The 23841-nt window shown below is 43.2% G+C and overlaps 1 protein-coding gene and 1 long non-coding RNA gene across 4 annotated transcripts; one reads left to right on the top strand and one right to left on the bottom strand.

Moving 5' to 3' along the window:
• Window positions 1-14258: 14258 nt before the first annotated feature.
• Window positions 14259-20291, bottom strand: LOC118396707 (lysM and putative peptidoglycan-binding domain-containing protein 4-like). 3 transcript variants are annotated; one of them, XM_035791070.2, is made up of 3 exons: window positions 20156-20291; window positions 17097-17372; window positions 14259-16365 (listed from the first exon to the last, which is right to left on the bottom strand). In XM_035791070.2, exons 2-3 carry the CDS (start codon window positions 17361-17363, stop codon window positions 15784-15786), a joined length of 849 nt encoding a protein of 282 aa, XP_035646963.1. In that variant the 5' UTR covers window positions 17364-17372; window positions 20156-20291; the 3' UTR covers window positions 14259-15783. The 3 variants fall into 3 exon arrangements, with proteins under 3 accessions (XP_035646963.1, XP_035646960.1, XP_035646962.1); XM_035791067.2 differs by having other exon boundaries at window positions 17097-17375; window positions 20156-20283; XM_035791069.2 differs by lacking the exon at window positions 20156-20291 and adding an exon at window positions 19892-20149 and having other exon boundaries at window positions 17097-17375.
• Window positions 20292-20759: 468 nt separating this feature from the next.
• On the top strand, window positions 20760-23625 carry LOC118396708 (uncharacterized). Its single transcript, XR_004828252.2, has 3 exons — window positions 20760-20909; window positions 21225-21363; window positions 21472-23625. It is a non-coding gene; the product is annotated as an uncharacterized LOC118396708 (long non-coding RNA).
• Window positions 23626-23841: the final 216 nt, after the last annotated feature.

Raw genomic sequence — 23841 nt, 5'->3', positions numbered from 1 at the left:
ATTGTACCTTTGTTGGTTGGAACAGTTGTGGTGGATTATTCACTGGATTACTTTTTTGTTCCCTAAAATTATTAGGGAGGGGATTCAAAGGGGACCCACAACACAAATCCTTGTAAACCTCGTGGGTTGAATTTTTTCCATTTACAGTACCTTTTTGAACACTGAAATCTGTTAGATATTGAGTCAAAATAAGGCTTACATTTCCACAGGGAAAGACTGGTAAATGAGGTATGTTTTTGCTTCAGGAAAAAAAATCGAAACGAGACACATACCTTAGCAGTGAATAATTATCAAAGGCATGAGACGAAGACCCGATCTTTCTAATGTAAAGTGAAACGCTGTCTCCTGGTGGCAGCTCTGAAGAACTACATAGACAGTGATAGCAATGTCAGAGTCAGAGGCCAATGTGCCAGAGAGATGAGTGCTGAAAGCTCCTTGGAAAAAGGATTAGTGGCCAAGTGGCCCACTGCCAACTTCTCAAGTGTGCAAACTTCTTAAAGATGCAGTGCTTGGAGTTGGCCATGAATATTTTCATTTTATTTACTCTCCACCCAGACGATACAGATGGGGTCTGCTCTGTTCATGGGGTGGGGTTTCATAAATTGAGCACAACCGCAACCCCCCTCCTTCGTGAAATACAAAATGGAGTGTTCAAAAAAGCAGAATGAAATTAAAAGACTATACCTGTATCAACCTATATGTGTCACTGGCCATAGTAAGTTAAATTAAATAGTACAACTTTTTTTACTGCTGCCTTACAAAAACCAAACTTAAAGATGAGAGGGGATTCATTTACTGTGCTGAGTCCTTCAAAAAGTGGGGACATGTTGCATGAGTTCCAGCTTTTTATACCAGTAGTGTCAGACAAGTTATAGCAGTGTACTGAATGTGTTTGGAATTTAATATTGTTGACAGTGAGAGAGAAGGCAGTCATACAGCCAGTTTCACAGGTACAACAACCCTCAGCTACAGATATGTTTGTTGCGAAGTGTATAATAGAACTATGATTTAAAACCATATGACTATTAAGGAGCCACATGTGAACATACTCAAACAAAGATAGGTGTGGACCATTTCTGAACATGGTGGAGGTAGACGGATGGGGAGAGAGTCAGCCTGGAAGCTGGCTGAGTGCCAGCGCTGTGGGGCCTAGATCAGAGCAGGGGCTGTTTTTGTGAGCGTTGCTTACGAGATGGAGGTCTCAGGTTTTGGGATCACAGGAGACCATGGAGCCTCTGCAGCTGCAGCTCATACCCATTACTTCTCTTTTCTTCTCTCAGTCTTCCGGATACACTGAAATATTTGGAATAAAACTTCCATACACATAAGTAATCCACCCTTCTCAGCACAATATTAATCACCTAATATAATCATATTGGTGAGTATCTTTTTTAATTTTACAAAATAATTTGTCACAAAGTACAAATTCCTTACCCAGGCATAAAACCCATATGCAAGTCAGGGAAACAGGGTCACACAAATGTGGAAGTCTTTGTAGTTCTGCTCCAGGTTAAGTGGGTGAGCAGTATTAGACTACTACATGCTGCCATCTAATGGTATGGGTGGTACAAAAATGTAGATAGAAGTGGAGGGTCGCTCAACCAAAGTGAGTCGAGGTGTAACCAAAACAATGTATAATTGAAAAGGAAAAGGCACATTGTTTTATTTAAGCAAGGTTAAAAGATTCCCTTTCAATGGCCTTCACACAAAGAGAATGAACAATTTCATATAGGGCATGGCGAAGACAATTACTGTAGCTCTTCAGTGGGTGGTGCTAATGAGAGAGGGTGTGGTAGACCATATGGGTTGGTCCCCCCCACCCCCACCTCCTTTAACAAAGTCATACTTTGGCTATTGGAGCCATTTGTAATTCATGAATAGAGCTCACTAACTATTGTCTAAACCAGTTGTCTGAGTCCTCTTTGCGTATGCTTTTGATGTTGTTGTTTTGTTATCCCTAATCCCTAATTTATGTTCCAATATCTAATATTTTCAACATATAGTAAATGGTTTTACATAAATTACAGTGCATTCGGAAAGTATTCAGCCATTTTTCCACATTTTGTTACGTTACAGCCTTATTCTAAATGGATTAAAAAACAGTTTTTCCTCATCAATCTACACACAATACCCCATAATGCGGATATTTTCCTGGCACCACTCAGCCAGGGCCCACACCTCCTCCCTGTAGGCTGTCTCGTCATTGTTGGTGATCAAGCCTTCTTCTGTTGTATCTTCTGCAAACTTGAGGATTGAGTTGGAGGCATGCATGGCCACACAGTCATGGGTGAACACGAAATACAGGAGATGGCTGAGTGCGTGCCCTTGTGGGGCCCCTGTGTTGAGGGTCAGCAAAGTAGAGGTGTTGTTTCCTACCTTCACCACCTGGGGGCGGCCCATCAGGAAGTCCAGGACCCAGTTGCACAGGGCGGAGTTCAGATATAGGGCCCCGATCTTAATGATGAGCTTGGAGGGTACTGTGGTGTTGAAGTCTGAGCTATAGTCAATGAACAGCATTCTGACATAGGTATTCCTCTTGTCCAGATGGGATAGGGCAGTGTGCAGTGCCATGGCGATTGCATCGTCTGTGGAACTATTTGGTCGGTAAGCAAATTGAAGTGGGTCTTGGGTGTCAGGTAAGGTAAGGTAAGGTAGAGGTGAATGAAAGAAGTGATGTGCTATGGGGCAATAGTAATTTAGTTCAGATACATTGGTGGACAGCAGACTGGGATAGGGAGACATTGAATATGTCTGTAAACACTCCAGGCAGCTGGTCTCCACATGCTCTGATAACGCGGCTAGGGAGACATAGAATATGTCTGTAAACACTCCAGGCAGCTGGTCTCCACATGCTCTGATAACGCGGCTAGGGAGACATAGAATATGTCTGTAAACACTCCAGGCAGCTGGTCTCCACATGCTCTGCTAACGCGGCTAGGGATGCCGTCTGGGCCATCAGCCTTGCAAGGGTTAACATGCTTAAATGTCTTACTCACGTCAGTCACGGAAAATGAGAGTCCACTGTCCTTGGGAGCGGGTTGCGTTGGTGGCACTGTGTTATCCTCAATGTGGGCGAAGAAGGTGTTTAGCTTGTCCAGGAGCAGTGAATTGCGCTTTCAGTTTTGCACAAATGCTGCCATCTATCCACGGTTTCTGGTACGGGTAAGTTTTTATAGTCATAGTGGGAACAACATCCCATATACACTTCCTGATGAACTTAGTCACCATGTCCGTGTATACGTCAATGATATCCTCAGAGGCTACCCAGAACATATCCCAGTCCACAAGATCAAAACATTCTTGAAGCATGGATTCTGATTGGTCAGACCAGCATTGAATAGACCTTAGCACGGGTACTTCCTGTTTGAGTTTCTGCTTATAGGAAGGGAGGAGCAAAATGGAATTGTGATCTTATTTGCTGAGGGGTGGGTGGGGGAGGGACTGTTAGGCATCCCGGAAGAGGGAATGGCAGTGGCCGAGTGTTTTTTTCCTGTATGTTATCACAATCACACCATGAGTAGTTAATCATTTTTCCTTCCCGGAGAGTTCTTTACTCCTGTCTATACGATGTACTGGAACCCAGCTGACTGTATGGACGGGGACAGTATATCCGAAGAGAGCCATGATTCTGTGAAACAATATGTTACAATCCCTGATGTCTCTCTGGAAGAAGATCCTCGCCCTGAGCTTGTCAACTTTATTGTCCATAGACTGAACATTTGCGAGTAAGCGGTGGATGGTGTGCACGCCTTCTCGGTCAGACTAGAATTCCACTCCAAGTACCTCTTCTCCCCGCCGGTGGCGTCTTGGTAGCCTCTGAAAAATGTTTAATTTCCCTGGGGGGTACGAACAAAGGATCCAATTCGGGAAAGTCGTTTTCCTGGTCGCAATGCTGGTGAGTTACTGCCACTCTGATATCCAAAAATTTCCCGCTGTATGTAATAACACAAAAAACGTTCTGGGCTAATAATGTAAGAAATAACACACACAAAAAAATACTGCAAAGTTGCTTAGGAGTTAGAAGCAGAGCTGACATGTCTCTCGGTGCCATCTTTCATAAATGTAGTCATATGTTTGTTTACACATAAGCTCTGTTGTCTCTGGTTATATTCAAAATTCAAAAGGCACTCGCACATCTGAGCTACCTTTTTTTGCAGGTGCATGGTAACAGTTGAATAAGAGAAAAATAAACCCGCACACTGCTCTTCTAGTATCACTGCTTTACGTATCACCCTCAAGGCCTTTGTCAGAGCTTTTGTGAGTTTTTTAAATTAGCACCTTCATGTAGACATAGCTCCACCCAGATCCGTTCAATGCATCGAATCGGGTGGGAGTCAAGGGAAAAGAAATAAGTGTTACCAAATACAACAATGTGCATTTCATATATATTCAAATAAGATACATTTAGTACATAAAACGTATTAAACACGTCTTTAAACATTTCCGGTTCCGGGTTGGAGCGAGCGGTCGCATTCGCACTTCGCTCTGCAGGTTGTATAACTTTTTCATTACATTTCATTATAGTACAACGGTTGATTTGTCTAATCTTAGCAATTCTTCTTAGCTTGCTACATAGCCGTCCTTGTATCAGAGATAATTGCATAATTATCGTATTTCGTCGCCCTAACGTAGCCTTCACTGCTATTCGCCCAGGAGCTAGCAAGCGCTAGCTAACGCACACAGATTAGCATCACTGTAGTGCTATTCACTCTACTGAACGACTTGATTAGTCTAGTGTTAGCTAGCTACATAGCTGTCTTTGTTTCCAAGATAATTGTGTAGTTTAGTGTGTGTAGCCTTGGAGTGATTATCTTAATTCACTGAGGTTCGCTAGCCAGCTATTTGTCGTCCTTAACGTAGGAGACTCTGCTAGCTAGCCAACAGCTAACAGCTAACAGCTAGCCAACGTCTACTGTTTCGAATTCAATCACCGGTCAGGCAGTATCACATTTTCATTTCATTTCATTACAGTACAACGGTTTGATTTGTTTGATCGTAGCTAGCTACATAGCCGTCTTTGTTTCAAAGATAATTGTGTAGTCTAGAGCGATTTCCTAGGTTAGCTAGCCAGCTATTGTCGTTCTTTTAACGCAACGTAACATAAACAACACTGCTAGCCAGCTAGCCCCGAATAGCAGCACTGTAGAAACTATTACACTCGACGGAACGACTTGATTAGTGTAGTGTCAACAACGCAGCCACTGCCAGCTAGCCTACTTTAGCAGTACTGTATCATTTTAATCATTTTAGTCAATAAGATTCTTGCTACGTAAGCTTAACTTTCTGAACATTCGAGACGTGTAGTCCACTTGTCATTCCAATCTCCTTGCATTAGCGTAGCCTTTTCTGTAGCCTGTCAACTATGTGTCTGTCTATCCCTGTTCTCTCCTCTCTGCACAGACCATACAAACCATACAAACGCTCCACACCGCGTGGCCGCGACCACCCTAATCTGGTGGTCCCAGCGCGTACGACCCACGTGGAGTTCCAGGTCTCCGGTAGCCTCTGGAACTGCCGATCTGCGGCCAACAAGGCAGAGTTCATCTCAGCCTATGCCTCCCTCCAGTCCCTTGACTTCTTGGCACTGACGGAAACATGGATCACCACAGATAACACTGCTACTCCTACTGCTCTCTCCTCGTCCGCCCACGTGTTCTCACACACCCCGAGAGCTTCTGGTCAGCGGGGTGGTGGCACCGGGATCCTCATCTCTCCCAAGTGGTCTTTCTCTCTTTCTCCCCTTACCCATCTGTCTATCGCCTCCTTTGAATTCCATGCTGTCACAGTTACCAGCCCTTTCAAGCTTAACATCCTTATCATTTATCGCCCTCCAGGTTCCCTCGGAGAGTTCATCAATGAGCTTGATGCCTTGATAAGCTCCTTTCCTGAGGACGGCTCACCTCTCACAGTTCTGGGCGACTTTAACCTCCCCACGTCTACCTTTGACTCATTCCTCTCTGCCTCCTTCTTTCCACTCCTCTCCTCTTTTGACCTCACCCTCTCACCTTCCCCCCTACTCACAAGGCAGGCAATACGCTTGACCTCATCTTTACTAGATGCTGTTCTTCCACTAACCTCATTGCAACTCCCCTCCAAGTCTCCGACCACTACCTTGTATCCTTTTCCCTCTCGCTCTCATCCAACACTTCACACACTGCCCCTACTCGGATGGTACCGCGCCGTCCCAACCTTCGCTCTCTCTCCCCGCTACTCTCTCCTCTTCCATCCTATCATCTCTTCCCTCTGCTCAAACTTTCTCCAACCTATCTCCTGATCCTGCCTCCTCAACCCTCCTCTCCTCCCTTACTGCATCCTTTGACTCCCTATGTCCCCTATCCTCCAGGCCGGCTCGGTCCTCCCCTCCCGCTCCGTGGCTCGACGACTCCTTGCGAGCTCACAGAACAGGGCTCCGGGCAGCCGAGCGGAAATGGAGGAAAACTCGCCTCCCTGCGGACCTGGCATCCTTTCACTCCCTCCTCTCTACATTTTCCTCCTCTGTCTCTGCTGCTAAAGCCACTTTCTACCATTCTAAATTCCAAGCATCTGCCTCTAACCCCAGGAAGCTCTTTGCCACCTTCTCCTCCCTCCTGAATCCCCCCCCCTCCTCCCTCTCTGCAGATGACTTCGTCAACCATTTTGAAAAGAAGGTCGACGACATCCGATCCTCGTTTGCTAAGTCAAACGACACCGCTGGTTCTGCTCACACTGCCCTACCCTATGCTCTGACCTCTTTCTCCCCTCTCTCTCCAGATGAAATCTCGCGTCTTGTGACGGCCGGCCGCCCAACAACCTGCCCGCTTGACCCTATCCCCTCCTCTCTTCTCCAGACCATTTCCGGAGACCTTCTCCCTTACCTCACCTCGCTCATCAACTCATCCCTGACCGCTGGCTACGTCCCTCCCGTCTTCAAGAGAGCGAGAGTTGCACCCCTTCTGAAAAACCTACACTCGATCCCTCCGATGTCAACAACTATAGACCAGTATCCCTTCTCTCTTTTCTCTCCAAAACTCTTGAGCGTGCCGTCCTTGGCCAGCTCTACCGCTATCTCTCTCAGAATGACCTTCTTGATCCAAATCAGTCAGGTTTCAAGACTAGTCATTCAACTGAGACTGCTCTTCTCTGTATCACGGAGGCGTTCCGCACTGCTAAAGCTAACTCTCTCTCCTCTGCTCTCATCCTTCTAGACCTATCGGCTGCCTTCGATACTGTGAACCATCAGATCCTCCTCTCCACCCTCTCCGAGTTGGGCATCTCCGGCGCGGCCCACGCTTGGATTGCGTCCTACCTGACAGGTCGCTCCTACCAGGTGGCGTGGCGAGAATCTGTCTCCTCACCACGCGCTCTCACCACTGGTGTCCCCCAGGGCTCTGTTCTAGGCCCTCTCTTATTCTCGCTATACACCAAGTCACTTGGCTCTGTCATAACCTCACATGGTCTCTCCTATCATTGCTATGCAGACGACACACAATTAATCTTCTCCTTTCCCCTTCTGATGACCAGGTGGCGAATCGCATCTCTGCATGTCTGGCAGACATATCAGTGTGGATGACGGATCACCACCTCAAGCTGAACCTCAGCAAGACGGAGCTCCTCTTCCTCCCGGGAAGGACTGCCCATTCCATGATCTCGCCATCACGGTTGACAACTCCATTGTGTCCTCCTCCCAGAGCGCTAAGAACCTTGGCGTGATCCTGGACAACACCCTGACGTTCTCAACTAACATCAAGGCGGTGTCCCGTTCCTGTAGGTTCATGCTCTACAACATCCGCAGAGTACGACCCTGCCTCACACAGGAAGCGGCGCAGGTCCTAATCCAGGCACTTGTCATCTCCCGTCTTGATTACTGCAACTCGCTGTTGGCTGGGCTCCCTGCCTGTGCCATTAAACCCCTACAACTCATCCAGAACGCCGCAGCCCGTCTGGTGTTCAACCTTCCCAAGTTCTCTCACGTCACCCCGCTCCTCCGCTCTCTCCACTGGCTTCCAGTTGAAGCTCGCATCCGCTACAAGACCATGGTGCTTGCCTACGGAGCTGTGAGGGGAACGGCACCTCAGTACCTCCAGGCTCTGATCAGGCCCTACACCCAAACAAGGGCACTGCGTTCATCCACCTCTGGCCTGCTCGCCTCCCTACCACTGAGGAAGTACAGTTCCCGCTCAGCCCAGTCAAAACTGTTCGCTGCTCTGGCCCCCAATGGTGGAACAAACCCCTCACGACGCCAGGACAGCGGAGTCAATCACCACCTTCCGGAGACACCTGAAACCCCACCTCTTCAAGGAATACCTAGGATAGGGTAAGTAAGGGTAAGTAATCCTTCTCACCCCCTTCTCCCCCAAAAAAAAAAAAAAAGATTTAGATGCTAGTGGCTGTTCCACCGGATGTCATAAGGTGTATGCACCAATTTGTAAGTCGCTCTGGATAAGAGCGTCTGCTAAATGACTTAAATGTAATGTAAATGTTTAAAACCACAATGAAGAAATCAAGTAAGTTTTCATAAATCATTGGGTACAGAGCAAGAAAAACATTAGAGTGATCTGAAGTGGAGGTATTAATTCATATTCACATTTACAACATAACATACATAGGCATTTCATAATTTAGACCTTTTGTAAATAATGTTTGGAGGGTGAAAATCTCAAAACTGTAATGGTTGTCGTCTTCCTCTTCTGAGGAGGAGTAGGAAATATTGGACCAATATGCAGCGTGGTAAGTGTTCGTCATATTTATTACACTGAACACAGGAAACAAACGAACAAGCGAATAAAGAAAAACCGAAACAGTCCCGAATGGTGAAAAACGCTGAAACGGAAAATAACCACCCACAAACAAGAGTGGGAAAACAGGCTACCTAAGTATGGTTCTCAATCAGAGACAACGATTGGCAGCTGCTTCTGATTGGGAACCATACCAGGCCAAACACATAGAAATATAAACACAAGAACAAAACATAGAATGCCCACCCCAACTCACGCCCTTAAGTGGCGCCTTTGGAGCGGCAACCCTCGCCGCCGACCTCGGACTGGGGACCCTTGCAGCGGGCCCCGAATAGACGGGAGATTCCGGCAGCGCAGGACAGGCAGGAGACTCCGGCGGCGCCGGAGTGAAGGGCAACTCCGGCAGCTCCTGACTGACGGGCGGCTCTGGCAGCTCCTGACTGACGGGCGGCTCTAACAGCTCCTGACTGACGGGCGGCTCTGGCAGCTCCTGACTGACTGGCGGCTTTGGCAGCGCTAGCCATGGTATTTTGGCCATGTTCCACAAACCCCCAAGGTGCCTTATAAATTGGTTACCAAAGTAATTAGAGCAGTTAAAATAAATGTTTTGTCATACACGTAGAATACGGGTATATACCATAGCTGTCAGCCAATCAGCATCCAGGGCTCGAACCACCCAGTCTACAATTCAAATCAAATCAAATCAAATCAAATTATATTTGTCACATACACATGGTTAGCAGATGTTAATGCGAGTGTAGCGAAATGCTTGTGCTTCTAGTTCCGACAATGCAGTGATAACCAACAAGTAATCTAACTAACAATTCCAAAACTACTGTCTTATACACAGTGTAAGGGGATAAGGAATATGTACATAAGGATATATGAATGAGTGATGGTACAGAGCAGCATACAGTAGATGGTATCGAGTACAGTATATACATATGAGATGAGTATGTAGACAAAGTAAACAAAGTGGCATAGTTAAAGTGGCTAGTGATACATGTATTACATAAGGATGCAGTCGATGATGTAGAGTACAGTATATACATATGCATATGAGATGAATAATGTAGGGTAAGTAACATTATATAAGGTAGCATTGTTTAAAGTGGCTAGTGATATATTTACATCATTTCCCATCAATTCCCATTATTAAAGTGGCTGGAGTTGGGTCAGTGTCAATGACAGTGTGTTGGCAGCAGCCACTCAATGTTAGTGGTGGCTGTTTAACAGTCTGATGGCCTTGAGATAGAAGCTGTTTTTCAGTCTCTCGGTCCCAGCTTTGATGCACCTGTACTGACCTCGCCTTCTGGATGATAGCGGGGTGAACAGGCAGTGGTTCGGGTGGTTGATGTCCTTGATGATCTTTATGGCCTTCCTGTAACATCGGGTGGTGTAGGTGTCCTGGAGGGCAGGTAGTTTGCCCCCGGTGATGCGTTGTGCAGACCTCACTACCCTCTGGAGAGCCTTACGGTTGTGGGCGGAGCAGTTGCCGTACCAGGCGGTGATACAGCCCGCCAGGATGCTCTCGATTGTGCATCTGTAGAAGTTTGTGAGTGCTTTTGGTGACAAGCCAAATTTCTTCAGCCTCCTGAGGTTGAAGAGGCGCTGCTGCGCCTTCTTCACGACGCTGTCAGTGTGAGTGGACCAATTCAGTTTGTCTGTGATGTGTATGCCGAGGAACTTAAAACTTGCTACCCTCTCCACTACTGTTCCATCGATGTGGATAGGGGGGTGTTCCCTCTGCTGTTTCCTGAAGTCCACAATCATCTCCTTAGTTTTGTTGACGTTGAGTGTGAGGTTATTTTCCTGACACCACACTCCGAGGGCCCTCACGTCCTCCCTGTAGGCCGTCTCGTCGTTGTTGGTAATCAAGCCTACCACTGTTGTCGTCCGCAAACTTGATGATTGAGTTGGAGGCGTGCGTGGCCACGCAGTCGTGGGTGAACAGGGAGTTTGATGATGAATACTACACCTCCAAACGAATGGAAGGAATAACAATGGGCTCCCCATTCGCACCGAGCTATGCTAACCTTCATGTGGGTCATTTTGAATAATATTTTAGAATAAAGTCCTCAAGTGGTATCAATATATTGACAAAATGTTTTGCATATGGGGAGGAACGGGAGAAAGGCTGTCAGACTTTATGGCATTACTCAATGACATTGACCCAATTCTCAAATTCACTATTGAATGTGACACTAAACATGTTTATTACCTCGATATGTGGATTGAGAAATCAAATAGAACCCTGTTTACAACTCCGTATAGAAAGGAAACTAACAGAAATTATATATTAAAGGGGGACAGCTTCCACTCTGAGCCATTAAAAAGAGTACTTCCAAAAAGCCTGTTTTGAAAAGGGTACCGTATATATTCCACACTTGGAATCGGGTCCAGTATTCAGCTTGAAGGTTGAAGCCATGACTGCTTTTAATCAAAGTGGCATGAGATACAATATTAAAAAACTTGAGTGTATCCCTTGATCCTAGGTCCTGGCAGTGTTGTGCAGACTCAGGAGTCTGTCATTTTCTTTCTCATGATCATGATATTTTCGACAAAGAAGTTCATGAATTTATCACTGCTGAAGTGAAAGCCATCCTCTCTTAGGGAATACTGTTTTTTAGTTAGCTTTGCGACAGTATCAAAAATAAATTTGGGATTGTTCTCAATCTCCCCAATTAAGTTGGAAAAATAGGACGATTGAGCTGCAGTGAGGGCTCTTCGATACTGCACGGTGCTGTCTTTCCAAGCCAATTGGAAGACATCCAGTTTGGTGTAGCGCCATTCCCGTTCCAATTTTTGGAAGCTTGCTTCAGGGCTTTGGTATTTTCTGTATACCAGAGAGCTAGTTTTGTATGAGACATGTTTTTTTGTTTTGAGGGGTATTACGCAAGGTTAAATTGAGTTCCTCAGTTAGGTGGTTAACCAACTGTTGTACTCTGTTGTCCTTGGTTGGGTGGAGGGAGTCTGCAAGGGCATCTAGGAATATTTGGGCTGTCCGAGAATTTATAGCACAACTTTTGATGATCCTTGGTTGGGGTCAGAGCAGATTATTTGTTGCGATTGCAAACGTAATAAAATGGTGGTCCGATAGTCCAAGAATATTAGGAAAAACATTAAGATCCACAATATTTATTCCATGGGACAAAACTAGGTTCAGAGTATGACTGTGACAGTGAGTAGGTCCGACGACATGTTGGACATTGGGTGGTGGAGCCCAGTAGGCCTGTAAACAGTAGCTATAATAAAAAGTGATTGAGTAGGCTGCAAAGATTTCATGACTCGAAGCTCAAAAGATGAATATGCTATCATTGTTTTTGTTGGAAATTTAAATTTGGCATCGTAAATGTTAACAACACCTCCGCATTTGTGGGATGCACAGGATATATGGTTACTAGTGTAACCAGGAGGAGAGGCCTCATTTGACACAGTAAATTCATCAGGCTTAAGCCATGTTTCAGTCAGGCCAATCACACCAAGATTGTGAACAGGGATTAGTTCATTGACTATAACTGCCTTGGAAGTGAGGGATCTAACATTAAGTAGCCCTATTTTGAGATGTGCGATATCACAATCTCCTTCAATAATGACAGGAATGGAGGAGGTCTTTATTCCAGTGAGATTGCTAAGGCGAACACCGCCATGTTAATGTTTTGCCCGAAACCTAGTTCAAGGCACATACACGGTCTCAATGTGGATAGCTGAGCTGACTACACTGACTGTGCTAGTGGCAGACTCCACTAAGCTGGCAGGCTGGCTAACAGCCTGCTGCTTGGCCTGCACCCTATCTCATCGTGGAGCTAGAGGAGTTAGAGCTCTGTCTATGTTCATAGATAAAATGAGAGCACCCCTCCTCAGTAGGCCAGGCTTGGTCCTGTTTGTGGGCGAGTCCCAGAAAGGCCAATTATCTACAAATGCTATCTTTTGGGAGGGAAAGAAAACAGTTATCAACCAGCGATTGAGTTGATAGCTGTAGAGGACTATCTAGAAAATAGATTTCTAACAATTCACTACTCTCCACAATGTGTGAATGAAGCTTTTCAATTTGTATTAGGGAAAATACAAGATGAACTTCTACAAAAAAAGACCCACTAGAGCTAAATAACACTGTAATGTTCACCACCACATATACTTTGAACTCGCGCAAAGTGGGAGATGATGGCATGTTTTATCATCGGACCCAGCATTGCCAGCTGAATTTAAAAATCCACCACTTAGTGTATATAGGAGAGAAAATGTGCACGATAAATTGGTCCATGCCAACTGCCAGCCACAAAAGAAAAAGAACCAGGCTCTTTTACGCCCTCTTCCGAATGGTAGCTATTAATGCAGAGGTGCACAGTGCACCAATATGATGAAGTGTGAATATTTCTTCCAACCACATACAAGAAAACGGTTCCACATAAATTACATTATTACATGCTCCACCACCCATGTTATCTACATGATTAAATGTCCATGTGGGCTGTGTTATGTAGGTAAACCTCTCATTCTTTCAAACAATTAATTAGTGAAGACAAAAGTTAAATCAGGAGAAACGACAGGGATTATCCAGTCACAGTACATGATTTCTACCTTTAGAACTATGGTTATATTAAAATAAAATATGATCATAGTGGAGAAATAAACAATAACAAAATGCCCAATAATATAGCACACACATAGTGAATGAAATACAACACTCATATAGAACTGAAGCACTACTGTGCTTTTGTGTTAACCTCAGCCAGTATAGGGCATAAAGTAAATACATTAAGGTATGTACCATTTTAAAAACCTCAAATATATTACCTACGTTTAAAATGTATTAAACTCACAGGCTATAAAAACAGCATGGTGTTGTGAAAGATAAATTGCTTCTGGCCTTTTACAAACTATACTGAACAAATGTATAAACGCAACATGCAACAACTTTACTGAGTTACAGTTAATATAAGGAAATCAGTCAATTGAAATAAATTCATTAGGCCCTAATCTATGGATTTCACATGAATGGGCATGGGCGCTGCAATGGATGGGTCTGGGAGGTCATAGGCCCAACCACTGGGAAGCCAGGCCGAGCCAGTCAGAACTTGTTTTTCCCCACAAAAGGGCTTTATTACAGACATTACTCCTCAGTTTCATCAGCTGTCCGGTCTCAGACGATCTCGCAAGTGAAGAAGGCAGATGTGGAGGTCCATTCTCCAAAATGTCAATGGAGGTGGTTTATGGTAGAGAAATGAACATTAAATTCTCTGGCAACAGCTTTGGTCGACATTCCTGCAGTCAGCATGCCAATTGCATGCTCCCTCAAAACTTGAGACATCTGTGTCATTGTGTGACAAAACTGCACATTTTAGTGTGACCTTTTATTGTCCACAGCACAAGGTGCAACTGTGAAATCATGCTGTTTTTATTTATTTTATTTAACTAGGCAAGTCAGTGTTTAATCAGCTTCTTGATATACCACAACTGTCAGAGGGATGGATTATCTTGGCAAAGGAGAAATGCTCACTAACATGGATGTAAACAAATTTGTGCACAACATTTTAGAGACAAACTTTCGTGTATGGAACATTTCTGGGATTTTTTTATTTCAGCTCATGAAACATGGGACCAAAACTTTACATGTTGCGTTATATATATATACATATATATACACACACACACACACACACACACACACACACTTCTCAGTTACAACTAACTTCAACATTTAAAACTTTGACCTGCAACAAATAGTTTCATTGTGTCACTGTTCACTGGTCCTGTCCCTTACATAATGTAGGCTATGCTTGCAAATAATAATTGTTAACCAATTTAAAAAGTAATGTGGAAAATACTGAAAAGGGTCAGTTTGATAAAAGACTGCCAACATGTTTCAAATTATTCATAATTTGAGCCCTCTTGAATGGTTCATACATTCTCAAAACACTCATGTAACTTTGGAAAATAACACTAATGCTAACTTATAAAAGTTGTTACTGACCGGAGTAATTAATTCATTCACATTATTCTCACTGTTTGTTTTGGATCGAAGGCAATAGGAATATCAGGCTATATTTTTCCAGGAGTAACATTAACTGATTGGCACAGAGTAAGAGCACTTGATTGAAACGGACCATGGCAGCAGTTTTGAAAAAGCTTTGACTGCTTTGCTTTCTGATAGGCCTGGCCTACATCAGTGTAACACACTGCATAGCTTAGTTCACAGACCTGCAAGCGGACATTTTATGCATGCAGGTTTAGTTTTAATTCCTAGTTTAAAGGGATAGTTCGGGGGTTTTGGCAATGAGGCCCTTTATCTATTTCCCCAGAGTCCGATGAATTTGTGGATAACATTTGTATGTACTGTATCTTCGTGCAGTTTGAAGGAAGTTACTAACTAGCATTAGCGCAATAACTGAAAGTCTATGGGAACAGTAGACTTCCAGGCATTGCGCTAACACTGGTTAGCATTGACTTACAAAACTACCAAAACACTGCAAGCAAATGCATAAAAATGGTATCCACAAGTTCATCTGACCCTGAGGAAGTAGATAAAAGCCACAATTATCCCTTTAAAGGACATTTACTGCACTTAATAAAGTATTGAAACAAAAGAAAAACATGTTAGTTCATACACATCTCTGTAAAATGGCACTGTTGGCATTGTATCCTTATCATAGAAAAATAAAACATTTTGTACCATTAGTTCAGATTGTCTAAGAAAGTCAGAAACTGAATATCCATATTCAATTGAAGCTGTAATGTCACAAATCAACCACTTGTGTTAAAATACGTGCACAAATAATTAGCACAAACAAGAAAGAACAGTTGACTGAATAAGTCACGCATCTAATAAGGCACACAAAATTAGAAACGATGAAGCCCAATATACGTGGTAAAACACAAAGAAATCCATACTAAAGTAAAAGCTTCAAGCTTGTGTAAAGAAATGTTACACAGCAACACATCTTCATTAAGGTAATACTTTGATGACCTTTAAGCAGAACATTATTTAGGGATTCAAAGTGATTGTACTTATGGCTAACATTGGTTGACCAAAGTTAAGCATGAAGTCCATAGACATTGTTTCCCTCAATTAAGTGTTAGGTTTGTTCAGACTGAGAGACACACTCTCTTGGCTGCTAAAAGTGCTCCTAGGGCTATCTGTGCTGAGGCCTGTCCCTGAGCTGTTTGAGGAAGCTACAGCAGCAGGCACTCCAGTATCTTGTGTTTTGATATAAACAACATAAAAGACAGGTAGGATAATGCCTATCAGGAGCATGGCCACCACAGCGTTCCACCACTGGATGCCCCAGTCTGCTCCATAGCTGGTCAGGCGCTGGCCTCTGGAGCCCAACTTTTGTGGCCTTTCTGCAGCCTCTAAAAAAACCTCATCCTGTGCATTTGTGGTTTGGATCAGTCTCTCAATGTCATGGTCCACTTCCTTGAGGTAGTCGGTGTATTCCTGTAGATGTGGCCTACCAGGGAATCTGGCTGTAAGTTTGCCCTGTGGCTGGGGCAGTGGTGTGGCTGAATTTGAGGCTCCTGGATCTGGCACTTTTAGCTCTGTATTAGCCTCAGTCAATAAGCTGTGTTTCTTCACAGGGATTTTGATTGATTTCAAAGCAAATATATCCTGTTCCTGAATCAGGTTGTTCACTCTCTTTATGTCTGCCACCTGTTGAGAGGAAGACAAGTGTCAATATTGGCATCATGTGAACACACAGTATCAGTAGCCTATGCAGACATGTATGTACAGTGCTTGACGTAGTGTCCTGTAGAGCAGTGGTGGGAAAAGTACCCAAATGTCATGCTTGAGTAAAAGTAAAGATACCTTCATAGAAAATGACTCAAGTAAAAGTGAAAGTCACCCATTAAATACTTGGGTGACTTTACTAATACTACTTGAGTAAAAGTATTTGGTTTTGAAAATACTTAACTATCAAAAGTAAAGTATACATCACTTCAAATTCCTTATATTAAGCAAACCAGAACCCATTATTTTCTTGTTTTAATTTTGTTTACAGATAGCCAGTGACACACTTTAAAACTCAGACATAATTTACAAACAAAGCCTGTGTGTTGAGTGAGTCCACCAGATCAGAGGCAGGAGGAATGACCAGGGAGGTTCTCTTGATAAGTGTATGAATATGACCATTTTCCTGTCCTGCTAAGCATTCAAAATGTAACGAGTACTTTTGGGTGTCAGGGAAAAGGTATAGAGTAAAAAGTACATTATTTTCATCAGGAATGTAGTGAAGTAAAAGTAGTCAAAAATATAAATAGTCAAGTACAGATACCCCCTGAAAAATGACCAAAGTAGTTCTTTAAATATTTGTACTTTACACCACCACTGTACAGTACACTGTACAGTTTGCTGCCAGCAAATACATGGGCTGCAGGACTTACCTTGCAGCCATATTGCAGAGCAAGTTTGTTGAGGTTGTCCCCAACCAATACATCCCTCTCCAGCAGCATGAGGCTTCCGCGTCTGTCCTGTTCCAGCTCCTGCCACCCCCGGGGCCTCAACTCCATCACATTGAACTCTTCTTCCTCTGAAGAGCCAGCAGAGTCATTCTGCTGGCCTCGCCTGAACATGTACACCTGGCCATCTACACTAGCATGGACATCCACTGGGGCCTGGAAGGCGCGGGGAACAAGGTCTCCTCTCCGCATCACAACAAGCTACTTTAGGTGGACAGAAAATACACAAAATTGTTAAGTGTGATAGCTAAGGGTTTTATAATATGTTGCTAGCTATGCAAACTGAATACAAAAAGTACCACTGACATTGTTTCTGTAGGTAGTGAACAGCCAATTAGTCAACTAGTCTAGGGACCATGTAGTCCAGTGGAGGCTCCTCAGAGGAGGAATAGGACAACCATCCTCCTCAGTGAATTTCATAAAAATGTAAATAGTGAAACATTTCAGACAAAACAATAAATATATATATATATTATGTCACCAAATATATATATAAATTAATATATAAATATATTCATGTCACCAAATCATTTATTAAAACACACTGTTTTGCAATTAAGGTCTACAGTAGCCTCAGCAGCACTCTGTAGGGTAACACCATGGTCTAGCCAGAGGACAGATAGCTTCTGTCCTCCTCTGGGTACATTTACTTCAATACAAAACCTAGGAGGCTCACGGTTCTCACCCCCTTTCATAGACTTACAGTCATTATGACAACTTCCGAGCTCCAACCTATTAGAGATCTTCCAGCATGAACTGAGATGTTGTCCACCCAGTTAAATGATCAGATAATGAATATAGTACTGAAACCATAAGCTACAGCTAGCTACCACTGCAGTGCATAAAATATGGTCAGTAGCTGACTCAAAGGGAGATAGTAGTTGAACAATTTATTCCAAAATTAAGGAGAAGCAAGAGAGATATATTTGGTTGTACTTATTTTTTTACATTAACTTTAACTGAGCTAGTTGAATGCAACTAGCTAGTTTAGCCTACTCAAACACCCAGCTCAAACAGAGAGGGGTGCTAGCTGACTATGGCTATCCAACACTGGAACTTCCAAGTCAAGGTAAGCTTTTGGTTGTATTAATTTATTGCCACTGGGGCCCGCTAAACTGCTTTCTGACTGTGTATGAATGTAGCGGGTTGACTAATGCATCAGTTCTAGTAGCTATGTTGACTATGAGGTGACAACAATGTAGGCTGTGTGTAGAGGTTAGCAGACATGATATGAAGGTTTGGCTGGGAAAGGTTTTTTCACCTGGTTACAGACAGCTGATGTGTTCTCCACAAGCAAAGAGAAAAAGTGAGGAGAGTGTGTAGATAGTTTCGAGAAATATATATATATACACACACAACAAGCAAAGTGATCATGCTGCTATGAAAGTGGACTGTGTTTGATCAGTGGTGTATTCATTCCACCGTTGAACAACTTTTCTTAAACGGAACCAAATGGAATGAAACGGGGATAAACACACATGCATTTGTCCAATAAAAACTATAATTTGCAATTGTTGGACTAATAACTACACCTTAGATCAGCTAGATGTGTGCAAGGCGGTATTGAATGTGTCACTGTCTGTCACTTTGATTTCTTAAAATTCTCTCGACCTGTGCATCTATGTTGTAAACTTTCCTTCATAGACTAGGTTGTAGAAACTTTATGATGGGTATAGGGAAAATTGGAGTATCATGTAGTAGCCTAAACCTATCGATGTTACATTGAGCTGGGTGAATGGACTATGAATGAGAGTCATCCAATATGCTGTAATAGAAATAAGGCAATGCTCATAAAAATAAATGTATCCTCCCTCGTCTTAAACGGCACCGACTGCCACTGATGTAGTCTCATTAATCAGGCTATATTACACAATTAATTGGTATATACAGCCTGACACTAATGCCTGCAAAATCATGTAAATGTTACTTACAAGCCAGATTGTTGAATGAAATTACATTTAAACTTACTCTACCGGTTGTCTGTGCAGTTTGTCCTTCAACTGCTCGAAATTTGAGACAAAATATCAATTGGAAAGTATTGTTTACCCTACTTTGTAGAGAGCTGCTAAGTATATGGTTAGGTACTAAAGTAAAACAAATTTTACATTGGATATTTGGTTCTATTGAACCAAGCATGCCATGACAATGAAAATGGTATATTCTGAATCTGGGGAGGATGGAGAACAATCAACAAATTTGCGTGCGAATTTTCAATTTTTTATTCAGATTTCAATCTCTGATTGTTCTCTATCCTCCCCGGATTCAGAACACACCATTTTCATTGTCATGGCATGATTGGTTCAATAGTTATATAAATATCCACAATAAAACTAACTTTACCTCGGTGTGAACTGAGCCACATTACTTATTGGCTTTCTGAAAAGTCGGGTAAACAATGAATACTTTCCTGTGGATATTCTGTCTCAAATTTCGAGCAGCTGAAGGACAGACAGCCGGTAGAGGAGTGTAAATGTAATTATATTCAACATCGTCTTGTAAGGAACATTTACACAGTGTCAGGCTCTATATAGCTACCAATTAATTGTGTATAACAGCCTGATTAATCAGACTAGGGGCCATGAACAGCCAGCCCTCATACTAGTCTCAACTAGTCTAGACTCGTTAGCTATGAATGTGACTAGCTAACTACAGTATAGAGCAACAGGACATACAAAGTGGCATTCAACTATGAAAAGAGATAGCTAACTAACTATACCTACCATAAAACGACAGGACGAACAAAATAACCAGCAAGCTATTTAGCTACGTGGTAACGTTAACAGCTACCAGTAGCTAGCTAAACGGCCGAATATATTTTTGACATTGCATGCTTGCTTCCTTCACTCACTCACTGACGTAACTAACATTCGAGCTAACGTTAAAAACTCTAGTTTATTAATCAATCTTAAAATAAAATTGACAAAATAAATGAACCCATATCACATCATATTACCAAGTTAATAAGGTTTGAGCTTGCAACTCACCCGGGTTTAAAGTAACTCATCTAGTTTTCCCATAGTGTCAAATTCCCACAAAGCTGCCAGAACTGACACACGGCTCAGACAACCATGATGCCTGTGGATCGAGGTACTGATTCAGAATCAGATATTTGATCATTCCTTTATGGAGAACCTTATTTTGGGGGTAAAGAAATCTGATTCTAGGTCTGTGGTGCGCAAACCCAGTGGCAGTGTAGCAGGGTATATTGACAAAAATATGCACCAATCAAAAGATAGATTTCACCAACGTTGACCATTAGGGTGAAGATACTGCGCCAATGCCCACACATATTTGAAAATGTATCTAGGAAGGAAATCTCAGCAGAATGCTTCATGTATGACGTGAAGCCACCAATATAAATCACAGGAAGCCACCGGCCAACTCAGGGTTTCCCAAGCTCAGTCCTGGGGCACCCCTCTGGGTGCACGTTTCGGGTTTTTCGCCCTAGCACTACACAGCTGAATCAAATATAACCAACTCCTCAATCAAGCTATTTGAATCCTCTATGTAGTGCTGAGCGCATGCTGCAGCACCGGAGAGGTTTTAATTTCTATACAGGCTATTGTTGAAAAAGTGGATAGTCTAAGTTTGGAAGTGCTAAAATTGTCTATAAACTGTAAAAAAGAAAAGAAAAAAAAGAAATGACAACCGAACCAGTTACAACTGAAGTATCTGATCATCAATGAATTAGAGAAAAAGCAATTTGTTTTTTTTAACAGAGCAGCTGCATATCATCAGGTAGGCCTACAGTATATGCACTTGTCACTTTTTTAAATTCCAGAAACAATCATTTTCTTAGTTATACATTTTTTTTCTCCATTATATTGTTTTTACTTTAATAGATGTGTGTTGACTGTGGTTAGGGAATGAGAATATAAGAGGATCTGCTAGGCTAAACTAACAAAACTATGCATAGCTCACTCCAAACTCGTGTTTCTACAAGTGAATTCAAAGGCACTCTACAGTAGAATGACTGAATAGCCTAATAAGGCATTTTTCATTTCAATATGATGTATTCTAAATTAATATTTTTTTAAATTTCATGTAATACAGCCTACATGTAAAATGTATAGGCATGTTGTTGAAGTGTCACTCCGGTGCTCGACTTTGCAGTCTACTAACCACTGGTCCTGGCAACCTTTAAGCACACCTGGACTTCATTACCACCCTGATTACTCTCCCCTCATAGCAAGTATCATTCAGTATAATTTTCTCATGTTCGGTATGCTTTTCATGTCTGTTATTTTGTCTAGTTTCATTATTAAACTCTGCTTCTTGACTCCCTGTGTATATGTTATAGATTTCTGCCTCAGAAAGTATGGCAGCAGAAGATTTCACCATCTTCCACACTGTCGAGAAACACGGTCATCTACTCCACCAACACCATGACCAGCTGGCTCTACTGGGTATGACCAGGAAGGAGGTTCTCCATCCCTCTGACTGAGGGCCTCCTGCTACGGGTCGTCACAAGGAGCCAGTGCCCCAGCCTACCCAGCCGTCCACCCAGGTCAGCGATGCCCAACTGTCCCTTCTGGAGAAGTATTACGGCACTCCATCGAAATGACGTGGCTTCCTACTCCAGTGCTCCCTCTATTTCGCCTATCAGATGGGAGCCCCCCACTAAGAGGTCCAGGTTGCCACTGTCATTTCCCTGCTGACCGGATTGGCGTTGGAGTGGGCTACGGCCGTCAGAGAGAGGAAAAGCTGGATTCCTATTAGGGGTTCATGGCTCTGTTCAGGGCGGTCTTCGAAGGCAGAGAGGGAGTTGAGTGACTTTTCCACCTTCAGCAGGGTGCCCAGACCGCTGCGGTGTACTCACTCACCTTTCAGACTGTGGCAGCCTTCAGCAGATTAAATGAGCCAGTGCACCCCACACTATTCTGCAGTGGACTGCGCCAAGCGGTCCAGACAGAGCTGGCATGTCAGGATGACTACAAATCCTTGGACTCTCATCGCAATGGCCAGCCCTCTGGATAACCTTCTTCAGGAGCGCCGGTTTCCAACTTGCCACTCACCTCCCCTCTCTCCTTTGGCTGCCCTGAAGCAGAGCCTGAACCCATGGAGGTAGGGATCACACACCTCTCTGTGGCAGAGCGGCTTCACCAGAGATAGCTGAGGCTTTGTCCCTATTGCAGCCAGGAGGAGCACCAGCTTCAGTGGTGTCCGGTGCATCCCAACCAGGGGTCCACTAGAGCAGAGGGGCAGCCCTGTGACCTTCTGTTTCCCAGGCTAGTCATGAGAATTCTGTTATCATTGTTCTCCGCCGAAACCTTTCTGGTTCCCATTTCTCTGGCTAGCTGTCCCTCAAGTGTTGTTTCTACAGCTTTAGTGCTCCGGTGCCGTGGGGAACTTTATCGACCAGGCCCTTGCCACCTTGCCTCCTCCCTGAACTTAACTTCATACCCGCTCTCCTTTTCCTGTCCAAGTCCTGGATATGCAACCATTGGAATCCGTCACAGCACCACTCACCCTCACCGGGGACCCAACCACCAGGAAATCCTTCCCTTCCTCATCACTTTTTACTTACTTAAGTATAACGAGTACTTTTTCTACCACTGTACTTACGGACATTTAAAACCAGATCCTTTAGACTTAAGTATTTTACTGGGTAACTTTCACTTGAGTCATTTTCTGTTAAGGAATCTTTTACTCAAGTATAACAATTGAGTACTTCTTCCACCACTGTCCTCTTGTTAGTAGTCTAAAGTCAAATTAAAATGAAGACTGTTTAAATGAATAAGGGCTTCTCGAATTAGCCTACTTTCAGTACCCCATCTGCACGACTGCCGCTTCATAGTAATCTAAATTACTCAAGTATTGCTTATTGTGAGGTCAATAACTCGCATATACTGTATAGCTTCATTATGGGAAACAAAACATATTTTTATTAAAATTATGGCAGTAGCAAGCTTACCTCTGGTCCTCCATCTTTGCGCTCTCCCTCTAAGGCTATTCTTGACTGTCGTTAAGGGGGCTCTTGTGTCAAACGCCTGTTTGTTTGCAATTTTAACCTGCTCTGCTATTTTCAAACTTGTGCAAGGATAGGTCACTTACCGGTCTTATATCAGCTCAGATGGGAGGGTTGGACATATCTGACATGTCCTTAACATGATGTAAAGTGCTAATTTCAGGCAGCACTAGTAAAGAAATTTAAGAACAACCAAATGCTGGTTTAAATGGTAAAGCGGTATAAGAAATGGGAAACAAGCAATTGTTACAGGAAAATAACTTAAAAATACTAGGTTTGCCAGTATTCACCATGGTTCTCATCTGTCATTTCATGATGCGCATGGACATAGGCTACCCTTACCCAAGGCCTACTATAATGAAAGCTGGTTCAATAGCAATGTGTCCTGTCTTTTTCTATCCTGAAGATTTTTACATTTTATATTAAATTATTTTTGAAAAAAATCATTAACATTTTGTTGAATTTTAATAAAACCAAACAGAATGATTCACACTGTCCTGGTTTTATGGTGAGAACATCCAAGGCGTGCATGCATTGCAACTTCTGGAGAATTGAGAATGCGATCTGTAAGATGCTTCCAATATGTATATAAAACATATTTGTCCACTCACCGTTCTACTGCTTCCAGTCTCCCTTTCTCTTTATATTGAATATTTGTCCAGCTAATGAGAAAAGTTTGGACGTGTGCAAAACCCTCCATAA

The sequence above is a fragment of the Oncorhynchus keta genome, chromosome 17 (genome assembly GCF_023373465.1).
Source record: "Oncorhynchus keta strain PuntledgeMale-10-30-2019 chromosome 17, Oket_V2, whole genome shotgun sequence".
NCBI lineage: Eukaryota > Metazoa > Chordata > Actinopteri > Salmoniformes > Salmonidae > Oncorhynchus > Oncorhynchus keta.
This window is presented reverse-complemented; position numbering and strand designations above follow the sequence as displayed.